The sequence below is a fragment of the Micropterus salmoides genome, unplaced genomic scaffold, assembly GCF_014851395.1.
Source record: "Micropterus salmoides isolate LMB-PRFRI ecotype aquatic unplaced genomic scaffold, ASM1485139v1 Ms_hic_scaffold_4, whole genome shotgun sequence".
In the NCBI taxonomy this organism is placed as follows: Eukaryota; Metazoa; Chordata; class Actinopteri; order Centrarchiformes; family Centrarchidae; genus Micropterus; species Micropterus salmoides.
Window position 1 is genome coordinate 12,004,154 of NW_024043372.1, and position 24,413 is coordinate 12,028,566.

At 39.0% G+C, this 24,413-nt stretch overlaps 1 protein-coding gene across 1 annotated transcript; it reads right to left on the reverse strand.

Annotated features, from left to right (window-relative positions):
* Positions 1–508: 508 nt before the first annotated feature.
* im:7151449 (complement decay-accelerating factor) lies at positions 509–23,407 on the reverse strand. Its single transcript, XM_038697364.1, has 13 exons — positions 23,357–23,407; positions 22,323–22,508; positions 22,070–22,169; positions 21,371–21,441; positions 7,280–7,462; positions 6,759–6,854; positions 6,507–6,584; positions 3,389–3,445; positions 2,095–2,133; positions 1,962–2,009; positions 1,829–1,877; positions 953–1,027; positions 509–733 (listed from the first exon to the last, which is right to left on the reverse strand). The coding sequence occupies exons 2-12, from the start codon at positions 22,474–22,476 to the stop codon at positions 991–993; spliced, it is 912 nt and encodes a 303-aa protein (XP_038553292.1). The 5' UTR covers positions 22,477–22,508; positions 23,357–23,407; the 3' UTR covers positions 509–733; positions 953–990.
* Between the last annotated feature and the right edge of the window lie 1,006 nt (positions 23,408–24,413).

Below are 24,413 nucleotides of genomic sequence, written 5' to 3' on the forward strand. Positions count from 1 at the left end.
AAAATGACTTAGATTTATTAAGGTTGCATTAATAAAATCAGTCATTTCCATATATGGAAAGAATGGTTAACAAACCTTTACAGGTTTCTGCTCCACTGGTTCAAGGAGCCCATTCATTCAAGACCAAAAACATTTCGATCACTTTCCTGAGAATTTCCCCTCACGATTAATACAGTAGTTACTTTTACACGGTTCATTGATGGTAGATACTCTATTGGATTCTTTTCTCATGAAAGAAGGTTTTCCCTTATTTCCCCCCAGCGTACAAAAAGAGGCCCAGAATAATACACAATGATGAAAAGAAAGTCAGGAGGCAAAGAATGCAGCTGATTGTATCTTTATCAGTCGCCATTTCAGTCTGCAAACTGAATTCAACACATTGTATGCTCCTTGAACCACCTTTTTCACGAGTCTATCCCAGCAAAACAGCACATTAATAACACAAATGTATGGGCTTAAGGCTTCTCAAAAATCTGTAAATACTGCAATACTTAATAACACATGGAGGCAATGTTAAAGTGTTTATTCCAGTTTATTCCATACATAATAACAACAACAATAATAATATGGTGTTATTAATATTTACAATTCTTAAAAAAATGTGGCAGTAAAAAAAAAAAGTGCTTTTCATCATTGGATCTCGCCCCTATCGAGACACTGCTTAATTTTGTTGGCACGTCCTCCATGGGTCACAGGTGGTCTTTAAAAGATAGGCACGGTTGCATTTGCAGAGCTGGTGAAGAAAAAACTGTTTAGGTTGAGCTTCATTCACACCATTCATGCATTTTTGACTTCATATGTAATATCTATTTCACCTAAAAAAATAAAGTTGGATTTTTCCCTGAGAAATTGAATAACTAAACAATTTTTTAATATTTTTTTAAAGAGGCATTTTTGCGGTTTTACGGCAGTTGCTCTTGATAACAGTGAAAAGACAGGAATTGACAGGTACCTCGTCAGGTAGGCAATCTAAAGATTTTGGAACTGTAATTACTCCGGCTTCAGGTCTTCTCTGGTGTCATATGAGCTATAATGCCATCAATAAAGGAATCTGTGTCAGAATTGTTTAGCATTTTAATGTTAAAATTTTATTAGTTCACCAAATTATGTTTTATTGCATAGCATTCTGCAATGTTAGTGTTAGTCATTGAAACTTTGAGAGAATAATAATTTTTAAAGTAATTTTAAAGTAAGCTTTAACCTTGGCTTAATGCAATATATGAAGCTTGCATATAATTATAGTTAACAAATTATTCATGTGTAAGGAAGCTTCCCTGGCTGAAACTAAGCTATTTCATTTATCTGGATTACAAGTGAATTTCACAAGCAATGGCTGCATTAACATGAATATAAAGTTGCTATTTCGCAGTTAGCGCATTTGTCTCTGCACATTTATTTTGTCAAATTCAGCTCACATGAATGTCTTAACAAAAAAGTTGTCACATAAGTCTCAATATGCCAGCCTGTTTCTGCATGGTTTCCTGTTCAGTAACTTTATTGAACTTGATCAATAAAGACATCCTGATTCAATCCGGCCTGAAGGGAATTTTTTTTGCTTATGCTGGTTTCTATGTCACAGCCAGTTTTATAAAAAAATAATTTCCTGTCGACTTCCTTCATTTCTCAGCACAAGTCTGGAACACATACATCTAGATATCAGTAAATGGTTCAAAAACTATAAAACACTGAAGAATTGGGATCTGCTGCAGAATTAGCTAAGTAACTTTAAGTGCAGAAAGTGCAAAGAGAAAAAGCAAAAGAATGACACAAATCATAATCAAGTGAAGAGTCATGCATTAAAGAGTTAGAGTAAAACGTTGGACCTCACCCTTTTCTCTTCAGAAGAAACTTGTATAAAAAGATACCTATAGGTACAGCTGTAAAGAAAAGAGAACTATTGTATTCTGTATTTCAATTGCAACATTTTGTTTAATTGTGAAGGGGAAAAAAATGTACATTACCCAGCAGAACAGTCAACACCGTTACAGTCAAACCGACTGATGTATCTCCTGAAAGACATATGCAAAGTTAAATGCAGAGCATAAAAAATCACCCATGTTAACATATTAATAGGAGTGGGGCTCAATAACTTACCAATATACTTATTAGTATCTATAGCCAGGTTATCCTTGTCTGCAAGTATGAAACAGTATTATTAGTATGAAAACTATTTAAACGGCCATGGACAACAGCACTACCACAGGCTACATTAGAAACAGTATCAACACATAGAAGAAGGTATGTTACAAACTGATCATTTCACTTATTGATTTAAAGCCACTATCTGTTCAATCTTTTGTTGATTATAGTACCCTTCAAAATAATTTTGCACGTATGTGTTTGTAGGTAGAAAAAGTCGTATGTGTTGCTTTGAGCCGATGCAGCCAACGCAGAGCTGACGCAGATGGCCGCCCACCCAGAGCCTGGTTCTGCTAGAGGGTTCTGCCTGTTAAAAGGGACTTTTTCTTTTCCATTGTCACCAAGTGGAACTATATAACTAGTAGGGTCTAGACCTGATGTATACAAATACCCTAAGATCATAGGTGTCATTTACACTGGGGACTCTGGGGCCATGTCCCCACCACATTTTGAAATGGCTGATTTTGTCCCCATCACTTTTTGAAAGCATTTGTTAAAAATGTTCTGAAAAATAGCTCACACCAAGAAATGTTGACTAACAATTGAAAATGCTTTGAGAAAGATTTATTTCCACAATAAGAACACATGCAAAGCAATTTAAATATAGAGGAAACAAATGTGTCTAAAAAGTAACTGCCTAAAACAAACAAGTTGCTGATTACTGCATTATTATATGTTATACACTCACCTAAAGGATTATTAGGAACACCTGTTCAATTTCTCATTAATGAAATTATCTAATCAACCAATCACATGGCAGTTGCTTCAATGCATTTAGGGGTGTGGTCCTGGTCAAGACAATCTCCTGAACTCCAAACTGAATGTCAGAATGGGAAAGAAAGGTGATTTAAGCAATTTTGAGCGTGACATGGTTGTTGGTGCCAGACGGGCCGGTCTGAGTATTTCACAATCTGCTCAGTTACTGGGATTTTCACGCACAACCATTTCTAGGGTTTACAAAGAATGGTGTGAAAAGGGAAAAACATCCAGTATGCGGCAGTCCTGTGGGCGAAAATGCCTTGTTGATGCTAGAAGACAGAGGAGAATGGGCCGACTGATTCAAGCTGATAGAAGAGCAACTTTGACTGAAATAACCACTCGTTACAACCGAGGTATGCAGCAAAGCATTTGTGAAGCCACAACACGCACAGCCTTGAGGCGGATGGGCTACAACAGCAGAAGACCCCACCGGGTACCACTCATCTCCACTACAAATAGGAAAAAGAGGCTACAATTTGCAAGAGCTCACCAAAATTGGACGGTTGAAGACTGGAAAAATGTTGCCTGGTCTGATGACTCTCGATTTCTGTTGAGACATTCAGATGGTAGAGTCAGAATTTGGCGTAAACAGAATGAGAACATGGATCCATCATGCCTTGTTACCACTGTGCAGGCTGGTGGTGGTGGTGTAATGGTGTGGGGGATGTTTTCTTGGCACACTTTAGGCCCCTTAGTGCCAACTGGGCATCGTATAAATGCCACGGCCTACCTGAGCATTGTTTCTGACCATGTCCATCCCTTTATGGCCACCATGTACCCATCCTCTGATGGCTACTTCCAGCAGGATAATGCACCATGTCACAAAGCTCGAATCATTTCAAATTGGTTTCTTGAACATGACAATGAGTTCACTGTACTAAAATGGCCCCCACAGTCACCAGATCTCAACCCAATAGAGCATCTTTGGGATGTGGTGGAACGGGAGCTTCGTGGCCTGGATGTGCATCCCACAAATCTCCATCAACTGCAAGATGCTATCCTATCAATATGGGCCAACATTTCTAAAGAATGCTTTCAGCACCTTGTTGAATCAATGCCATGTAGAATTAAGGCAGTTCTGAAGGCAAAAGGGGGTCAAACACAGTATTATGGTGTTCCTAATAATCCTTTAGGTGAGTGTAGTTTTTTATTTATGAATGTTCTCCTCCCAGCTGAATTTTTTGTTTTCCTTTACATAAATAAAGACATTTCCACCATAAATTGGAGCAGAAAATGTCTCCAGAATGCAGGAAATTAAATGTTTAATGCTTCAATTTTCTGGGGGAGGACCTCTCATATATTTCAGCGTTTCCTTCTCGTCTCATTCTTGTGCATCATCATGTCTCGTGATCCAAGCGTATCATCCCACCCCTAATATGAGCACTTATGTCCCTACCACTTTTCAACACAAAGTGACGCCCTTGCCTGAGATAATTTCTGTTCTGCTATATAAATACAATTGAACTGAATGAAAATTAAATTCATCTCAATGCCTCAAAGTTGGATCAGTGAGGGGGAAGAAGATGAAAAACAAATACAGGTGAAACTCGAAAAATTAGCATATCGTGCAAAAGTTCATTTATTTCAGTAATTCAACTGAAAAGGTGAAAATATATTATATAGACTCATTACATGCAAAGTGAGATATTTCAAGCCTTTATTTGATATATTTTCGATGATTATTGCGTACAGCTTATGAAAATCCCGAATTCAAAATCTCAGAAAATTTGAATATTACACGAAATCAATAAAAAAAAGGATTTTAAATACAGAAATGTCAGCCCTCTGAGAAGTGTAATCACGCATATGTACTCAGTACTTGGTTTGGGCCCCTTTTACATGAATTGTAATTACTGCTTCAATGCAGCGTGGCATGGATGCTATCAGCCTGTGGCACAGCTGAGGTGTTATGGAAGACCAGGATGCTTCAATAGCGGCCTTCAGATCTTCTGCATTGTTCAGTTTCATGTCTTTCATCTTTCTCTTGGCAATGCCCCATAGATTCTCTATGGGGTTCAGGTCAGGCGAGTTTGCTGGCCAATCAAGCACAGTAATCCCATGGACATTGAACCAGGTTTTGGTACTTTTGGCAGTGTGGGCAGGTGTCAAGTCCAGCTGGAAAATGAAGTCAGCATCTCCATAAAGCTCGTCTGCTGAAGGAAACATAAAGTGCTCTAAAATGTCCTAGTAGACGGCTGCGCTGACTCTGGACTTAATAAAGCACTGTGGACCAACACCAGCAGATGACATGGCTCCCCAAACCAACACAGACTGTGGAAACTTCACACTGGACTTCAAGCATCTTGGATTGTGTGCCTCTCCATTCTTCCTCCAGACTCTGGGACCTTGGTTTCCAAATGAGATGCAAAATTTGCTCTCATCAGAAAAGAGGACTTTGGACCACTGAGAAACAGACCAGTTCTTTTTTTCCTTTAGCCCAGGTAAGACGCTTCTGACGTTGTTTGTTGTTCAGGAGCAGCTTGACAAGAGGAATACCACATTTGAAGCCCACGTCCAGGACCCGTCTGTGTGTGGAGGCTCTTGATGCAGTAACTCCAGCCTAAGTCCACTCCTTGTGAAGCTCCCCCACACATTTGAATGGCCTTTTCCTGACAATCCTCTCCAGGCTATGGTCATCCCTGCTGCTTGTGCACCTTTTTCCCTTCCACTGAACTTTCTATTAATGTGCCTTGATACAGCACTTTGAGAACATCCAACTTCTTTTGCAATTACCTTTTGAGACTTTCCCTCCTTGTGGACGGTGTCAAAGATGGTTTTCTGCACAACTGTCAGGTCAGCAGTCTTCCCCATGATTGTGAATTCCACTGAACCAGACTGAGAGACCAATTAAAGGCTCAGGAACCCTTTGCAGGTTTTTTGGATTAATTAGCTGATTAGAGTGTAACACTTTGAGCCTACAATACTGAACCTTTTCACAATATTCTAATTTTCTGAGATTTTGAATTTGGGGTTTTCATAAGCTGTAATAATCATCGAAATTATATCAAATAAAGGCTTTAAATATCTCACTTTGCATGTAATGAGTCTATATAATATATTAGTTTCACCTTTTAAGTTGAATTACTGAAATAAATGAACTTTTGCACGATATGCTAATTTTTTTAGTTTCACCTGTATATAAACTATGGAGGGAGACACATGTCTCAGAACATAACAGTTCTTTTACAGACAGAAAAAGAATTTAAACTTAGAGCCATAGATTACAATGTTAAAGGAATAGTTTGACATGTTAGGAAAATATGTTTTTTTACTTTCTTTTGCGATTTAAAAAATGAGAAGATCGATGACACTCTCATATGTGTCTGTTATGTATGTATGTAATATGAAGTTATAACCAGCAGCTGGTTAGCTTATCTTAGCATAAATACTGGAAATGGGGGGGGCACGGCTAGCCTGACAAAATCTGAAAAAATAAACAGAATAATCAGAATAATTTTTCCATTCTTTTTTGGACAGGATAAAAGTGACTTGTCAAGCTGAGGAGCCATTTCTGAGATGCATGCAGCATGCACATAATCCATTAATGCTACTAACCGATGTGCCTAAAAGGTTTTTAACTTAATTACATACTGATCAGCTTGTTGTACCTTGTACTGAAGGTGGGACAGTTGGTGCTGTTCCGGTTGTGGTACTTTTCTCTCCGTGAGCTGTGAGTGTGGATGCTTCTGTGACATATAAAGAAAAGTCTTAATAAACTGGATTCCTTCTAGTGACAGAGGTAGATTAACAATAGTTATTACAATAATAACTTTTACTCTTATCAATTATTATCTTTAAATTATTCAGTGTACAAATATTTTAATGATTTCTTGATTTCTGTTTGTAAAATATTTATATACCTTGTGCTGGAGTTGTAGAGGGTGTTACAATTTTTGTTGTTATTCTGTCTTCTGTTGTCATGGGCATCGTAGTGACAGGGAGAGGTGTCAAAAGGCCTAAAATAAAAAGTTTGTTTTTGTTTGAAACATTTATTTCAAAGCCATTAGTGGCGACAGTAGAGACAGAACTTTGTGTCCCACCAAAAAAGTGAAGGCCCCTTTCACCCCTTACAAAATGTGCAGAATGGTTTAGTCCACTGGCGGAGCACCAACGTGCACTGTTAGTCTTGTCTTTTGGGAAAAAATTGTGGTACCAAAGAAGAAAAGAAAGAAAAAATAGAAAACAAATTGATGGAAAACAGCTTTAGGCTAATTTCTTTCAAAAGACAAGGGAGAACAACTACTTTAAGAATGATTTGAGCTAATATCAGCTGTTGTTATAATTGAAGGCAGTCAGCCAGGGGTCTAATTTGAATTGGTGCTATATAAATAAAACTGAATTGAAGTGATATGTATAAAGTGATATTGTTGGATGGAGTTACCTTTGCATTCAGGAGGCGAAGAATCGTATTCACCAGTTTCGCTGCACATAATGCTATCTTTCCCAATCAGGGTGTATCCTTCATTACAGATGTACCGTATGATTTCTCCATATTTTGGAACATCTTGAGAATCCCATGAGCTTCTGCCATTGGTCACTTCACTCGGTTCATCACAAGTTACAACTGAGGAATCACACAAAGAGGTGTTTTCGCACATTCTTATCACAAAATACTTTAAAATAAAAGCAAATAATCCATATTGTTGTCTTATACTATAAATTGTGCTACTTGCTGACTGACAGAGAAAAAGGGCAAAAAAAGTCTGGGAACAGTGGAAGAAGAAGAACCTCACAAAGACTGAAAAAACAAAACTACATAAGCCATGTGTCAACCCACTTGTGCAAGAGGAGGGAAACAGAACTTGTCTTTTAAAATAGCTTTGTTGTAGGAATGTACCAAAAAACAATTGTTTTGTTGTTTGTGGCTGTGGGTTCAAAAAATGCAAAATAAGAGACATTTACTTTCACACTTAGCTTTTCCAGTCCACCCTCTGGCGTAGCAATGTTTGAAGCTTGATCCACTAATCTGGTAACTGTTGAAAGTAAAAAAAAATAAAGCAGGACTGTTTATTTAAGGCGGAAATACTGGAGAGCCATGATTTTGCAATGCAGTAGGGAGCTGATTTCCGTATTGAAACTCAATAATTACAGAGCTTAATCAAGAACTATGTATCAACAAGTCTCTCAATGTTGGCCATGTTTCTAATCAGTGAAACCATGATGTAACACTTTCTGGCCACAGCTCTGTTTGTCTATTCTTCGCTATGTTGTTTTCTTTAGAGACCTTTTCCATTAGCGAATCCATCTTGACTTCAGTCTTCAAGGTCTATTTGCCAGCAGCATTGTCTGATACTGTTTTTTATGTAAATGAACATTACTATATAGGGCTCCATGTCTGTTGTCATTGGAGCTGCTCCATATAGACGCTTGCTTCTCTAAATCCGAGACATATTTTTTCCAGATATGATTCAACAAGAAATTAGATGGGGGGATGATATCTTTTACATTTATACTCACCCTTTGTCACAAACTACTGTTATTACAGCACCAAACAGGGTACCATCGCTGGTATTGAAGCTCATATTCGGCTGAGGTTTAGGGAGACCACAGTCCTTCTCTGTAATATGAAAACAAACATGAGAACATTGCTGCTGGAATGTTATGCCTGGACATAAACCCCAAAATGGCGGAAAAAGTATGGTTGGTTGTCAAAAATAGAGGACTGTGTTTGATAAGTATCAATGGAGTTATAATGAAAGTAGACAGGACTCACTTTTGCAGGTGAGATCTAGTTCAGTCCAATTCCCATCAATGCAAGTTATAATCCCAGAGCCAGTGTCTGCAAGATATCCATTAACACACTCTAAAGTGACACTAATACCCTCTGGAAAATCATTAATTAGAAGCGTTTTGTCGGATAAGACCATATTTCCCCTTCCGTGAGGTCTAGGACAGTGAGCTGTGGAAAAAACAAAACAAAGAGGCAACATCAACAGCAACATCTTTTTGTTTCAAAATCAGACATGTGAAACAGCTCTAAAGCAAATATATACTGCTAATATCAGACTTACCATATAGTTAAGTCATGATATAATGCATGTGAGATGTTTAAGCTTTTGTCTGAAAAAACATCTTCTAATGAGGCACCCTTTATAAAGTTATATGTGTTTAGTTAGTAGTATTATTATTGGTTAAAAAATAATTTACTAATTATTTATGGGTATAAGCTCTCAATAAGCTTGGTTGTCAGGGAATTTCATTGATTTGAATGATGCAGATTTAAATGTCAAACCATTAATCAACCAAAAATAAATCCATCCATTCATCTATTATCTTGTCCAAATCTTAAATATTCAGAGGAGTAAACTTTATGATAGAAGATTTATCTTTTGTCTTGAAAGTCCATCTGACAAAGAATACTGTCATAGAATACTCCTACTGAGACGAAATTGTAGTGGGATTTAAAGTTCAATTTATAGTCTTATACGCTCCCACTTTATTAGGTAGGCCTACACCAGTAGCCTATAATATATATGTTTACAACTGAGGTCATAAGCTAAAGGCGGTGTTGTGCTGGACCACGTTATACTGCAAGGTGTCTTATACATGAGGTGGGGCAGAATATTGAAGACGCCTCCGAACATTATGCAGTCCAGTACAACACCATGACATCAAACTCAAATAGTGTCAACAAAAAAAATACATTATAGGCAACATAGTAAACTTCATTGCAGGAACTGTACACGTGTACCAGGTAGTCCGCTATTCAGACTCCTTAAATTAAAAAAGAAAATCACAAATATTTCATAGAAGCTGGCATTACAGTAAGAGACAGTTGTTGTTCTGTGGAGAGTGGAGAAGCCTGCCTTGCTGGAACTTTCCTCTGATTTCGTACGTTGATAAATATTATCTATTTAACCACACTGCCAGGCTGATGTTATATCCTACTGACCTGTTGCCTTCAATACAAAGAGGTATAGTAACAGCAGTCGCTGGACTCTTTGCTGTCCACAGGTGTTAAGTAAAACTTCCATGTCGTGCTGCACAAGGAGAGAAAAGATCCTGATCCAGAATCTCCTTCAGTCCAACTTCTTCAGAGAGGCCACGTAGAGAAGCGAGTCGCTCCTCTGCCGGTGAACAGTTGTCCTCTCGCAAAACGCCCAAATACTGCTCTCATCGTCTGCGATCAAGTTAAGAGCCAGAATGACAGGAAGTGAGATAGAAATGCCTTCATAATAAAAGCAGATACGTTCTCCTCCTAAAAAGCACGAGTTTATATTTTATCCCAATTAACAACACACTGCTCCCTAAAAGTACAATTTAGTCACAGATATTTAGCGTTTCAACACAACATCTTAGAATACAAAGTTTAGATCAATCATACTGTTGAAGTCTGTAGTAGAATTACTTGCATATTGCATCCCTGTAGCTATTTTTATGTTTCCATTGTTTTATTTCTTATATATCTTTTTATGTGTCCTCATGTTGTTTGTTTTGTTATTCGTGTGTGACTTGACTGCTGTAGCCTACTAGTACAATTTCCCACTGGGACGAATACGTCTATAAAATCTTCCTTCAAAAGCATGGGGTGTTGACAGGCAGGATAGGATGCTTCGTATTTAAAGGCGTTTATCTTGACATGTGAGCCAGCGTCGGATAGCAAAAAATCTCAGACATAGGTTTCAGGGTAAACAAAGACTATAAAAGTTAAAAGATGCTAGTTATGAGCAGTAAATAAACACAGACTTCTAGTCTGTCCACCAGTTAGAACAGCTCAGTCGTCTCACCTCCTGTGAGAAGTGGAGATGTCTCCCTGAGTGTTGCGATGGCAACACGCAAAAATATTATGGGTGTTCCTGGAAATAAGGGGTATTCCCTCCCTGGATCTTCAAATGGGGAAAGCCTTTATTATTCTATCGCTATTCTATCTATTTTATTTTGGTACAAACCACAAATTTGAGAGTCTAACCAAGAGAATATGATAAATCTCATAATAATTGCATTTCAATGCATGCCTTGGGAAATAACAACCACAATGATGATAATAATAATTCAATAGATATAAGTGAAATAAATTAGGGATTGTGAAACAGCAGTGAGGATTCAATTGTTTGTCATAGTAGTTTCACTTTCTAGGGTTTGTGTTATTGTCATGGATACATTCCACAGTTTTCTTCAACAAGGGGGCTGTGCCTCACTCACATACTGGGGTAAATTCCAAGGAGTTCACCACCCATTTTTAACCACAAGTCTGTTGACAGGGGCCGATTCCTTTCTCCACGCAGAGTTACCACAGAAACCCACCTAGAAACCTATCAACAAAAAGCGTTTAGTAACCCCTGTCTGTACTCTTTAGTGAGTGTTTTTCTAAACCAATGAAGAAACACCAGGGTAGTGGATACTACACATTGCATCACCATAAAGAAGAAGCTTGATTTTAATAGTTTAGGTGTGGTTTAGGTGTGCCCTAGCACACACCGAAACCGGATGTAAAGCCAGTAAAATGTGATTTGGAAAAATGTGGTGCACCACCTGAAAAATGTGCAGGTAATTAATGCTAGTTTGCCAAGGAACTTTTCATGTTCAAAGCCTCCAAACGCTGTGGCAGAGCCTGCTTTTCTTATCTCTCCAAACACTCTGTTCAAGTGAACGATTAAGGCACCTCCCTTCTCAGCTGCCAGAAGAATGTAACTGCATCTCTTCATGTCTAATAATGTTCTCAACTTAAACGTTAATATCTGTCCTGCATAGTTTACTTGCCTTTACCGTGCTCAGGCATACCAAGGATGTAATGTAAAGAGTAGCAGGAACATTTTACTCCACACACTATACATACTGTATATCTCTATTACAGAATCAATGTTACCATATAAAAGGTTTCATTTTGGAGGACTTTCTCCCCTGATATCTGCATTTCATATAAATAAAGGGCCAAAAGCTGTCAGAAATATTATTTTTCACAAGAAAAAGCTCACTGTCACCATAATGATCTCTGCAGAAAACAGCTTTTAATAAAAAACCTAACCCAAAAAACAATTACCCCTAACCCTACAATGATTAACTGAGACAAGATATTTTTTTCACATCTGAATTGATGCTTGCCGTCCACCATGTACACAACACTAAACTGCAAGTCAGTGACATCTAGTGGTGTAAACGATAAACTGCATTAAAATTGTAAAAACTGACTAAAGGTACTAATAGGATAATCATGATGAAACAAAAATCATATGGCATTGTTTTCTTCCAGTGTGAAACAAGACAGCAGTTTCCTCCTTATTTATAAAACCATAAAACCAATATCTATCACATGAGTTCTGCTCTCTGACATGACAGCAGAAACACACACACATTTCTTTTTACTTAAGAACTGACATTGTTCACAAGTACTGCAGGAGTTCGAAACATAGCAAAAATATGTTTTGTATGTGTGTGTTGGGTATGGTGAATTAACACCAGGTGAAAGGCACTGGTGATCAATGTCACAAACTTGAATAAGAGAAAAGATTTTTTTCTTCACATCTCTAACTTTTCATAAGCTATAGGTATCAGCAACTGCTTGTTACCGTCTTAGATTATTGTTGCACAGATGGGAACAAATCTGACCCATCATCTGATATTTCCATATTAATGCAGTGTGTGATTGTTTTAAGACAGAAAAGCCAATAAAAAGACACACATTTGGGTTAGAGAAGAAACACAGACTGTTACATTTCCTGAAAAAAGAAAATGTATAGTCAACAAGTCAAAAACAAGGTTTAAAGACAACAGCTCTGTGTAGAACATTTGCCTTGGCTATGAAAGGGTCAGTACAATCTGATTCCACATATCATTTTAAGCCTGTCCCTGAAATAAAACATACATTCTGTCATATTCCAGCCATTTAATTAAGCTGTTTCGTCAATTATCACACCATATGCAATTGCCAGACATTTTGTAGCTATTAAGGCTGCTCATCTATAGCTGCAAGTTCTGAATGACTGAGCAGGTCTCATCCAAACCAGGGTCACAGTCTCTAACATGATGAAGTGCAGAGGGTTTTAACAGCCATAGCAGCATTAAACGTTTTGCAGTAACACCTGTTAGGGATATTTCTAGTTCAGCATGTGCCATTTATTCAAGTGCTTCAGTTTTATGTAAAATATACAGTAGGTTAATTTATCAGACATAATCCTTACGTCTTTCATTGAGGATTTGAAACCAGTCTTGTAGTTTCACTGGAGCTCTGAACCAATATCATTTGTGCTCTCACTCCAAATACCGGCCCATGATTCATGCCTGATTGTGAAATATGGAAATTTAATGGACATGAGACATATGTGTCATGAGATGCCTCTGAGCTTTCTCTTGTAATTGAAAAAGCATCTACTTTGTGCAGTCATGCTCTGTCTGAGCTCAGCCGAGAAAAGCTATGACAGCTGGAAACCTGCCATAGTAACAGTGGCTTTTGCTGCTATGTCAACTAAAAGTACAGCATTGTTGAACTGTAGTGAGAGACAGATTGTAAAGAAAAAAATGTACATCACCCAGTAGAACTGACTATAAGAAGTGTATATCCTGAAAGACACATGCAAAGTTAAATGCAGAGCATAAATAATCACCCATTTTAACATCTTGATAGGAGTGGGGCCCTACGGAGGGACACACGTTTGAGAATATAAAAGTTTTTTTAAAGAGAGTAAAAAACATCACAAACTACAGCATATCTTGGAAAGCATAACTAGAAAGTACGCTAAATGTCCTTGGGCAAGTAATTTAACGTTCTCTGACATACAAATCGTGGCTAGTGCGTGTATGGATCAGCACAAGCCACCTTGTTTCCCCATAAATAGAGTCAGAATTTCTTTCTGCTAGGCTACACACAAAACCTACAGCTAGTGGACCATAAGGAGTATTCACTCTATTTGACAAAACTTGTGCAGTGCTTGATGGCGGCTGGTGCTGAAACAGATCTCAGTCATAACAGCAACAGCAGCCTACTCACATAATCACTTCCTCTTAAGTGATTGTGCCAACAAAATAAAAACCCAAGAAAGTTTTTTTGCAGGAATGCTTTATTTCGAGTTGAATTCAGAGATTTTACTTTGAAAAGTTTTGAAAGACATTCAAAAGACTATGTGTTGTGCTTGACACACCAAAAAATTCTCCAGGAAACGTGATTCCCCTGAATGAGAAGCGCAGGATGTAAATGCCCGCTTAACCCACCCTGGGTTGATCTTAGTAATTATTTCCTTATATTTTGTTGGTTGTGTGTTTGTATGGAGTTTGGTTTTATTGGAATTATGTTGTAAACAATGGGCCCATCACTCCTCGCAGTTACCAGCAATTTCCACCAGTGGGCAGTGTAGTTTTGCCACTGGGCTCAACTGACCCCGGTAAGGCTGTAAATAGACCCCGTGCTTGCCCTCGGAAGGAGCGGAAGGAGGTGTGTATGGTTGTTTATGTGCGGGTGCAGCGGGATGTGAAGTTGTTCATGTGGGTTATTGTTGAGAGTTGTTTATGTATGTATTGACGGAGAGCCATTTGGCTTTGAGGTATTAGTTCACTGTGTGTTTTAAGGGATATTATGTAAAGTGGGATTGAGTAATAGTAGTTTAATTCGTGTATTTTATTAGGTTTATTTTAATTGCATGCTTGATTTTAGCTAAAATAATATGTTTAGGTATAAAATTACTCATGTTTGTATGTTTTGTATAGGCTATCTCTAGTTTTCATGGTACTACGGCATTTTGGACACGGATGATGATAAAGAAATAAAAGAAACCTTAAGGCATCAGTCAAGGCTCCGCATCATGCTTTATCCCCGGCGGGCAGTTACACAGGACTTTACTCAGCCTGGAGATTGTGGGGAAATGAAGTGAAAAATAACGTCCTTAGGTTGATGGATGTAGATCAACCGCCGGGACGCACACCCTCCACCACATGTTTTACTGTGAGCATAGTTAATTTGTTGAAGAGGGGAAACAAATGTTCGAGCAAGGGGGAACGAACTCACATCCCCCCGACAGAGAGACCTGTATAGCTACTACTGACTGAGCTAACCAAGAACCCACACATTGCCTATTGACTACCCCTGACCTACAGTATTAATAACATGTCAATGGTGGAGATCTTGCTAGATTTTGTTTCCCTAGCGCTTCCCTAGAAATTAACATAAAACATAAAAGTCTTAGAACACATTCATTACTAACATATATCAAAACTGCGTGATAACCATACCTCCGTTTCAACATTACTACCACATCGGAGCATATAAATTCTGTCCCCCGTATGCGCTCCCCGCCATCGCTGCTGCAGAGGCCCTCTCAGCACTATTCTCTACTGCTTTCAGAGGCGGTCCTAACCTCCCTGGGGCCCTAAGCAAAATAACACTCACTACAATCCTTCCTTATTTAAAACATACTCGCTCCATAATAGGCCTGAATGGAAACCCCTTCTAGAAAAATACATTGCTGGTTTGACTGGACCTGTGCACACTAACTCAGTATTCAAAAAGTCTGTTAAGACTGGGGGCCAATCTGTTGGATCCTTTGGTGGAACAGCAACTGTTCTGTTGCTGTGTTGGGAAAGTTACTCAGAAATTGTATTACTAGTTACTTATTATTCTGTAAAAAAGTAATATTACTTTACTTATTACTGGGTGATAAAAGTAAGTACTTAAGTTACTCGTTATTACTTTCGAGTGATACATGATTTCATTTATAAAACAAACAAAAGGGTGAAACATCCGGGGGGGGGGGGTGAATACCTTTTATAGGCACTGTATAAGAGCAGTATAAACTATTTTTACAAAACGTTACGTTAACGCCACTTTCTCCTGAGAGTCCAAGCATCAGTGACTGTAGCTGCCAGAGTTTCTTTCTGTAAGTTTCACATTACTGTGCTGCTTCAGCAGATGCTCCAATAAATCAGATGTAGAAATGTTCGCTGTTGAAAGCTTTTTGCTTGTCACACAGAGTTTACAATAGAGGACGATGTTCTTTGCATCTTAGACTGTGACACAATAATGGCTCTACTTACAACTGTGGAAAGAACGCCTCTCCCCTCTGTTCTCCTGTCTTCCTTTAGTTTTTCTGTAACTGCTGACATGAATCACCTGATTGGGGCGGCCGTAAGGATTAGGCTGGGAACCGGAGGGTTGCCGGTTCGAATCCAGCTCGGACCAGTGTTGCGGAGCGTGGACTGGTAGTCCACCTCCTGGGCACTGCCGAAGGAGGCCTTGAGAAAGCCCCTGAACCCCCAACTGCTCGGGGCGCCACTCTGACATCTCTCTGTGTGTTGCTATGGGTCCTGTTTGTGCATGTGTGTGTCTTTCGGACCTGTGTGTAAATGCTAACATAATAACAGAGTGAAAACATAGTTTCCCCTTGCTAATTAATAAAGTATGTCTTCTTCATCTTCTTCTTCATAAGGTCAGGTGCCGCTGACTGACAATATTACTGTTTTAGAAAGGTAATTAGTTACACTACTAGTTACTGGAAAAAGTAATAATATTACAGTAACTCATTACCAGGGTTGGGGAGTAACAGATTACATGTAACAGCATTAAGTAATCAGGATACAAAAATTTTTTAACTGTATTCAGTTACAGAAAATAAAAACTTAATCAGATTACAGGTACATTTTTAAAAATCTGGGATTACTTATAGGGATTACTTTAAGCAGAAAGTTTCCATGAAACAGAAAACGCAGTGTTATTTGTCTCCATATATGTTTTTTATATACAGTCTATGGTATATGTACGTGTTTCTGTAAAAACACAAAGCAAGGGAAGGACGTGTCGGAGGTATTGATTGGCGTTTACAGTCGCCAGTAGCACCAAATGTGTGTTTACGCCCCGACCCCATGCAGACTCTGTGCAGACTGGTTCCAGCTCTCAGTGAGAGAACACAGCAGCTGGACCAACACAGCCTCAGAGACCGACAGAGGCCAGTTTGACCACTGGGGATACAGTACGAAGGTGGGTTTCTTGCCGGGTTTGCCTCTTGGCAACCCGGGGTTGAGTAAGCTAATAGCACCGCTAGCAGCACGGCTAACTGACCGAAGTAACCAGCCACAGATACAGGCAGATAGGTTTGCAGTTTAGCAAAAAGTAAAGCTATCACAGAAGCTCTGTGTAAATCATCTCAGTAAGTTACTGGATTCCCTGTTGGTCGCTGAGGCTGTGTTCGGTCCTGTTCATGCTGTGGTCACTGGGAGGCTGCTGAGCGAGGTTTTGTTGCCCGCTCGCCTGGCTACGGTTACAGTCTATGGTAAACGCTAACATACCCCCGGTGCTCCGATCTCCCTGTACAGGCAGAGTAAGCTAATTTGACCAGTGGTTGCACAGTCAACTGAGCTACTAACAGCAGCTAACAGCTGTTAAGTAACTTCAGCAACAAGTAAAGCTATCTGTCCATCAGGACACTCTGTGAATCACAGAGCTGAGGCAGAGCAGCAGGGGGACATCAGAGAGAAAACTAGAAAAATATTTTCTCCATATTTCTAGTATTTCTCCATCAAATATGATCCAGTTTCACCAGAATCAGTAAAGAAAGTTGTTTTTGTAATGTAATCAGTGTAACGCGTTACTGCCCAACACCGGTGCCTGTGTCCACCAAAACATGTAGAGTGAGACTGCCATGAGATTTTGCGGGAGAGGAAATAACTCTGCGAGGAAGCACATTGTTTTGTTTAAGAGCTGGGATGTGCTCGGTGTGGTGTTTGTCCCATCCCTCCTGCACTGTGATTGGACGGCTGGGTAAAAACTGACAGTAATGAGTGCTGCGTTTTTCCCAAAGTTCCGGAAAAACACTCTCAGCGCCTCGTCATGCTGCTGGCGTTTTTACCATGTTGTAAAAACCTGGCACTCCCAGAGCAATCAATTAAAAAAAGACACTGGCCTCAGGAAAAAATGCTTTGGTGGACACACATCTCTGGCTTTGCTTGTACTGGCTGAGGCTGCCTGTATTTCAACTTGGTCTGTGTGACTTGCTAAAGTCGTCTGTAGCCTACTGGGTTTGTGCTAGTATTGGCTGAGGCTGGATTTGGATTAACTGTGCTTGTACTGTCTTATGATCCAGTATGTACTCTACTGACAAACTTTAGCATAGCCCCTGAAAATTATAAATAATACTTTATTGTTATCAGCTGCATCTGGCCCATTCAAACTGGCTCCCCAGGTTTACTTTAATACATTTTCAAAGGGAAAATTCTATTTATACTATGATTTGATTAAATATGTGATGCTTATTATGTACCAAGAGATGTGCATCCATATATCCCTGTCTGCCCAGCTAATCAACATATTAACAGTCAATAGTCAATGCCATTGCTTTCCATATTGCATTAGTCCAGATTTGTAACTACACTTTGACTGAGAGAAAGATAGACAGACAAATGTAAAGTCACTTTACATTTTTGGCAGGGGATAAATGTCTTCCTTCCTCCCTTAAAAACGTTTTTCTTCCTTCTAAATGTAAATGTAATGGTGACAATAAATCTCCCGCCAAACATTTGTCATGACTGGGATTTGAACCTGAAACCTTCTGCATGAAAACAATTTCATTGCCCCTGCACCACACAAGTAAGTGGGGCTTATCCACCAGCAATAAACTTTCACCTGCTTAATTGTCAGCACATTACATTGGCGTTTACTGATATAGCTGAAGCTTTTATTTGGAACCCACACAACCCACAGCGGAAGATAAAAGTGTCTACCAAATGAGAAAATGTACTTTATAATTACTTATTAAACATTTAAAAATATTCCAATTTCATGTACATAATAAAAAGTGATGGCTTATGACTGGCGGACTAATCAGCTTTTCGCACATATATTGTTTTTTAGACACTTTAATGTTTAATTGTTGTCTCTATTGACTAACTCGCCCCACATACGTACTCAGTTTGCGCATATACACATACTTCATCTGACGTATATACACTCGCTTCGCACATATATACCTACACACCTTGCGCATACATACATACTCACCTTGCACACACATACAAGCATGGTTCTCTTCATATGCACTGACTCCAGCTGCAGTCCATTCCTTGTGAATCTCCCCCACATTTTTGAATGTTTTTCTACCACATCTTTTCCTTCCCTTCGCCTCTCTATTAATGTGCTTGGACACAGAGCTCTGTGAACAGCCAGCCTCTTTAGCAATGACCTTTTATGTCTTGCCCTCCTTGTGCAAGGTGTCAATGGTCGTCTTTTGGACAGCTGTCAAATCAGCAGTCTTCCCATGATTGTGTAGCCTACAGAACTAGACTGAGACCATTTAAAGGCTTTTGCAGGTGTTTTGAGTTAATTAGCTGATTAGAGTGTGGCACCAGGTGTCTTCAATATTGAACCTTTTCACAATATTCTAATTTTCTGAGATACTTGATTTTTTCATTAGTTGTCAGTTATAATCATCAAAGTTAAAAGGAATGAACACTTATAAATATATCAGTCTGTGTGGAATGAATGTATACATTATACAAGTTTCACTTTTTGAATGGAATTACTGAAATAAATCAACTTTTTGATGATATTCTAATTATATGACCAGCACCTGTATACTGTAAGGAGATGGGGAGCATGTTGAAAATCCTATATCATGCCATCTTTTTTTAAGATATCAGAGGTAGCCTATTCTGATTGTCAAAAATATCAAAAAGAAATCATTATTAGACTATCAGCCACCGTCTCGACAGCATGCCCAACAGCAAGGTTGCACAGATTTATGGCCGTGGAAACAGACGACGCTTGTGGGTCATACGCATGCGCAGAACCGCTAAGTAGCACATCTTGATAGGAAGCATAAATCAACAGAACACCGGATCCTGCTGAACAGGATCTGGGACCTCCAAGATTGGGACAGTCACCCATTTCATTGTCATCTGCAAGCCCCACATATACACAGATGCACTGTATGCTGGCAAGAGGTTTAAAGGTGTGGTAGAATACTCATTTTCAGGTTCATACTTTTTAAAAATTATTTTTAGGGTTTCTACTAGGGGTGGGAATCTCTGGTCACCTCCTTCTTCTCTCTAATAACCAGTTTTAAGACTCTTCTGAAAACTGAAATATAATTTAACTAGTATCAGGATGTACAGTATGTGTACAGGACAGAGCTGTACACCAGTTTAACTTGTACTTGATGTTCTCAACCCTGGACAACTAAGTAGTAATGGCATACAGCTACTTACTTTATTTACTAGACCGCGTGACCTAACTTAGCAGACAAAACACGTGCTGTACAAGGGAGATGTTGCGCTAACTGCCTGCATTTTCCAGCAGTTAGGGAAACAACAGACTTTCATTAACGGACACACTGACCTACACTGCACGTTTACTACCACACTGAAACTTACTGCTAATATTTTTCTCTGCTAACTTTCACCGTCATGTTCTGCTGCTCCCTCTCTCTTTCGTTTGGCCTCACACAGAGGATCCACAGGGAGCTGCCAAGCCTTTAGTGTCATGGCGCTCGCACAATGTGCGAGTTAAAATCATTACTTGCGCATTGATATTCATGATTGTGTGACACCAAGTAGGGTAGTTATTTATTTTGCAGCGGTGGTGTGCCGAATATAGGGGGGAACACTGGTCTCTGTTATTTGTGCGCCACAGACGGTCCAGGCGCTGCACTTCCGCAAGTGGGAGTTCGGCGTTTTGCGTTCCGTCAACATTATGTTACGTTATCAATTAACATTTAAATAATAGATTTTTTGATTTGGTAATCGAGTTAGAATCAATTTTTTTCTCCCACCCCTAGTTTCTACTAGAAAATGTTTACATGCTGCAATGTTCAAAAAACACAAATTTCTCATACTGTCCACTTCTTCAGCTCCTCGTTTCACCCTCTGAACATTCTGTTTTAGCTCCTGTCTCTTCAAGGCCCCCCTCCCTGAAAGCCCACTTGCTTCTGATTTTCCAAATTCCCGAAGTGTGTGATTTAAAAATGGTCAGTCAAGTAGAGTATTTGTCAATAATGAGTTAAACCATGCAAAACTATCTGTGTGGTCCTTACATAATGTAAACAATACTTGAATTGGTGCGCTATAAAAAAGATTATTTTGAACTGAATTGATATGTATTAAGAGATATTTTTGGATGGAGTGTGCTTTCCTTTGCATTCAGGAGGCGAAGAATCATATTCACCAGTTTCGCTGCACATAATGCTAGCTTTCCCAATCAGGGTGTATCCTTCATTACAGATGTACCGTATGATTTCTCCAGATTTTGGAACATCTTGAGAATCCCATTAGCTTCTGCCATTGGTCACTTCACTTGGTTATTCACATGCAAATAATCTATACTGACTGACACAGAGGAAAGAGAAAAAGCACAAAAAACTTCGGGAACAGAGGAAGAAGAACAATGTCACAAAGATTGAAAAAACAAAACTACATAAGCCATGTGTTAACCCACTCGTGCAAGAGTAGAGAAACAGAGCTTGTCTTTTAAAATAGATTTTGTTGTAGGAATGTACGAAAAAACAATTGTTTTATTGCTCCTGGCTATGGGTTCAAGAAATGCAAAATAAGAGACATTTACTTTCACACTTAGCTCTTCCAGTCCACCCTCTGGCGTAGCACTGTTTGAAGCTTGATCCACTAATCTGGTAACTGTTGAAAGTAAAAAAAATAAAGCAGGACTGTTTATTTAAGGAGGAAATACTGGAGAGCCATGATTTTGCAATGCAGTAGGGAGCTGATTTCCGTATTGAAACTCAATAATTACAGAGCTTAATCAAGAACTATGTATCAACAAGTCTCTCAATGTTGGCCATGTTTCTAATCAGTGAAACCATGATGTAACACTTTCTGGCCACAGCTCTGTTTGTCTATTCTTCTCTATGTTGTTTTCTTTAGAGACCTTTTCCATTAGCGAATCCACCTTGACTTCAGTCTTCAAGGTCCATTTGCCAACAGCACTGTTTGATAAGACAAGACAACTGCTTTTGTTAATGAACATTACTACTGAGGGCTCCCTGTGTGTTGTCACTGGAGCTGCTCCATATAGACGCTTACTTCTGTAAATCCTAGACATTTTTTTTTTTTCAGTTATAATTCAACCAGAAATTAGATTGGGGAATTTGATATCTGGCCCTGCATTGGACTGGCGACCTGTCCAGGGTGTACCCCGACCTTTCGCCCAATGTAAACTGGGATTGGCTCCAGCCCCCCGCGAACCTGTACGCAGGATAAGCGGTTGACGATGGATGGATTTGATATCTTTTACATTTATACTCACCCTTTGTCACAAACTACTGTTATTACAGCACCAAACAGGGTACCATCGCTGGTATTGAAGCTCATATTCGGCTGAGGTTTAGGGAGACCACAGTCCATCTCTGTAATATAAAAACAAACATGAGAACATTGCTGCTGGAATGTTATGCCTGGACATAAACCCCAAAACGGCAAAATTATGGTTGGTTGTCAAAACTAGAGGTCTATGTTTGATAAGTATCAATGGAGTTATAATGAAAGTAGACAGGACTCACTTTTGCAGGTGAGATCTAGTTCAGTCCAATTCCCATCAATGCAAGTTATAATCCCAGAGCCCGTGTCTGCAAGATATCCATTACCACACTCTAAAGTGACACTAATACCCTCTGGAAAATCATTCATTAGAAGCGTTTTGTCGGATAAGACCATATTTCCCCTTCCGTGAGGTCTAGGACAGTCAGCTGTGGAAAAAAAAAAACAAAAACAGAGGCAACAACAACAGCAACATCTTTTTGTTTCAAAATCAGACATGGTGAACCAGCTCTAAAGCAAATATATACTGCTAATATCAGACTTACCATATAGTTAAGTCATGATATAATGCATGTGAGATGTTTTTAAGCTTTTGTCTGAAAAAACATCTTCTAATGAGGCACCCTTTATAAAGTTATATGTTTTTTAGTTAGTAGTATTATTATTGGTTAAAAGTTATGATAGAAGACTTATCTTTTGTCGTGAAAGTTCATCTGACAAAAATTTGTTGTAGAATACTCCTACAGAGACGAAAATGTAGTGGTTTTTAAAGTTGAATTTATAGTCCTATACGCTTCATTAGCCACTTTATTAGGTAGGCCTACACCGGTATCCTACAATATATGTTTACTATTGAGGTCATAAGCTAAAGGTGGTGTTGTACTGGACCACATTATACTGCAAGGTGTCTCTGTTTATACATGAGGTGGGGCAGAATATTGGAGACACCTCCGAACATTATGCAGTCCAGTACAACACCATGACATCAAACTCAAATAGTGTCAACAAAAAAAATACATTATAGGCAACATAGTAAACGTCATGGCAGGAACTGTATAGCGTACCAGGTAGTACGCTATCCAGACTCTAACTCAGACACCTTAATTAAAAAACTTACCAATGTTAAATCTGTATTATTTTCTGAGGTATGGTTTCATAGAAGCTGACATTATAGAGACAGTTGTTCTGTGGAGAGTGGAGCAGCCAGCCTTGCCGGAACTCTCATCTGACTTCGTACGATGATAAATTTATCTATTTAACCCGATAGCCTACTGACCTGTTGCCTTCAAGATAGAGGTATAATAACAGCAGATGTTTGACTCTTTGCTGTCCACAGGTGTTCAGTAAAAATTCCATGTCGGGCAGCAAAAGGATCCAGAAAGTATCTCCTTCAGTCCAACTTCTTCAGAGAGGCGATACAGAGAAGCGAGTCGCTCCGCTGCTGTTGAACAGTTGTCCTCTCGCTAAACGCACCGCTAGGGTCCACATTGTCTGCGATCCAGTTAATAGCCAGAATGACAGGAAGTGACGTTCTCCTCCCAAAAAGCACGCGTTTATATTTTATCCCAATTAACACACTGCTCCCTAAAATAACCATTTAGTTAGGCCCTACTCTATATTGCCAAAGCTTTAGGACACCTCTCAGAATCATTTATTTCAGGTGTTCCAATCTATTCCATGGCCACAGGTTATCAAGCACAGGCATGCAGACTACTTCTACAAACGCACCTCCCTTCTCAGCAGCCACATACGTAGGTTATGGATCCGCTTATTTTTAATGTTTGATAATGTTCTCAACCATATATCTGTCCACGGCTAGTTCACCTGCCTTTACCGTGCTCAGGCATACCAAGGATGTGATGTAAAGAGTAGCAGTAATGTTTAACTACACACACTATGCTGTATAGTTTTTGCGGCCAGTAAGCTCAATCTTACAATAATGATCTCTTCAGAAAACAGCTTCTATCAAAAAACCCTAACCCAGAAAAAAATTGCCTACCCCAAACCCTACAATGATTAACTGAGACACAACATTTTTTTCCACATCTGAATTGATGCTTGCCCTCCAACCATGTCCACTTAACACTTAACTGCAAGTCAGTGACATGTAGTGGTGTAAAATATAAACTGCAAAAACTAATGAAGGTACTAATAGGATAATAATGAAACAAAAATCACATGGCATTGGTTTCTTCCAGTGTGAGAGTCAGTGCAGCAGTTTCCTCCTTATTTATGAAATGAACAGAAAGCAATCAACAAGTATCTGTCAGAAGTTCTGCTCTCCGACATTACAACATTAAAACAATGTTGTTTTTTGTTGTTTTTTACTTAAG

Bases quoted from the DNA above. Each gene is read 5' to 3' on its own strand.
- im:7151449 (XM_038697364.1), bottom strand. From the start codon at position 22,476: ATGGTCTTATCCGACAAAACGCTTCTAATGAATGATTTTCCAGAGGGT. The intron at 2,134-3,388 runs GTGAGCTCTTGC...TCATACTTGCAG, and splicing joins TCTTCAACCGTCCAATTTTG to ACAAGGATAACCTGGCTATA. The intron at 1,028-1,828 runs GTGAGGTCCAAC...ATGGCATTATAG, and splicing joins TTTCTTCTGAAGAGAAAAGG to CTCATATGACACCAGAGAAG.